This window comes from Tupaia chinensis, unplaced genomic scaffold, assembly GCF_000334495.1.
Source record: "Tupaia chinensis unplaced genomic scaffold, TupChi_1.0 Scaffold145519_1, whole genome shotgun sequence".
Taxonomy (NCBI): domain Eukaryota; kingdom Metazoa; phylum Chordata; class Mammalia; order Scandentia; family Tupaiidae; genus Tupaia; species Tupaia belangeri.
Window position 1 is genome coordinate 484,706 of NW_006205376.1, and position 584 is coordinate 485,289.

The 584-nt window shown below is 68.5% G+C and overlaps 1 protein-coding gene across 2 annotated transcripts in view; it reads right to left on the minus strand.

Annotated features, from left to right (window-relative positions):
* Positions 1 to 365, minus strand: part of AMN1 (antagonist of mitotic exit network 1 homolog) — a 60,783-nt gene extending 60,418 nt beyond the window's left edge. Inside the window, exon 1 of one of the 2 annotated variants that reach the window (XM_006168058.3) lies at positions 242 to 365. Coding sequence is in view for 1 of the 2 variants with exons in the window: in XM_006168057.3 (XP_006168119.1) it covers positions 222 to 259 (38 nt within the window). In the remaining variant the exon portion in view is untranslated. Of the gene's footprint in view, positions 1 to 221 lie in introns of both variants that reach the window. The other variant, XM_006168057.3, reaches the window with a different exon arrangement.
* Positions 366 to 584: the final 219 nt, after the last annotated feature.

Genomic DNA, 584 nt, shown 5'->3' on the forward strand with positions numbered 1-584 from the left:
CTGGCGAGCAACTGAGCTGTCAAGGCTGACAGCGAAACGGGGACCCGAGGAGCGCCCCGACCCCGCACGGAGGGCCGCGCCCGCCCAGCAGCCTCTTCACACAACCGGCCTCGGCGGACGACGACACATCGGGAGCCCGGGCCTCTCCGGGGGTCGGGAGGTGGGCCAGGGGCGAGAAGGGAGAGCCCGGGTGGGATGGAGGCGGGACGGGGTGGACTCACAGATCCAGGAGCTGACTGACCCGCCGCGGGCGAGGCATCGCGGCCGCCCTCGGAAGCGTCTTCCGTGGTCCCGGGGCCTAGAAAACCCGCCCAGGGACCGTCCGCCAACTCGCGCACTCCGCACAACACGTAGGGCCTCGTGACGTCACACGGAGTCTTCCGGCGGCGGCGCGTGTTCACGCTCGAGACTACAGGGACAAAGACTGGTGCCCCGTGGGGCGGAGCCACTCAAGCCTGCGCGGAACAGGCTGGGCTTGGTAAATGTAGAGCGTCCCTAAACTCGGTAGCTCGACGGGAATTGTAGTTCTTCCGCCTGGAGGGCGAGGGTTCTCCAGCTCGGCTCTGGGCCGTTTCTCCGGAGTT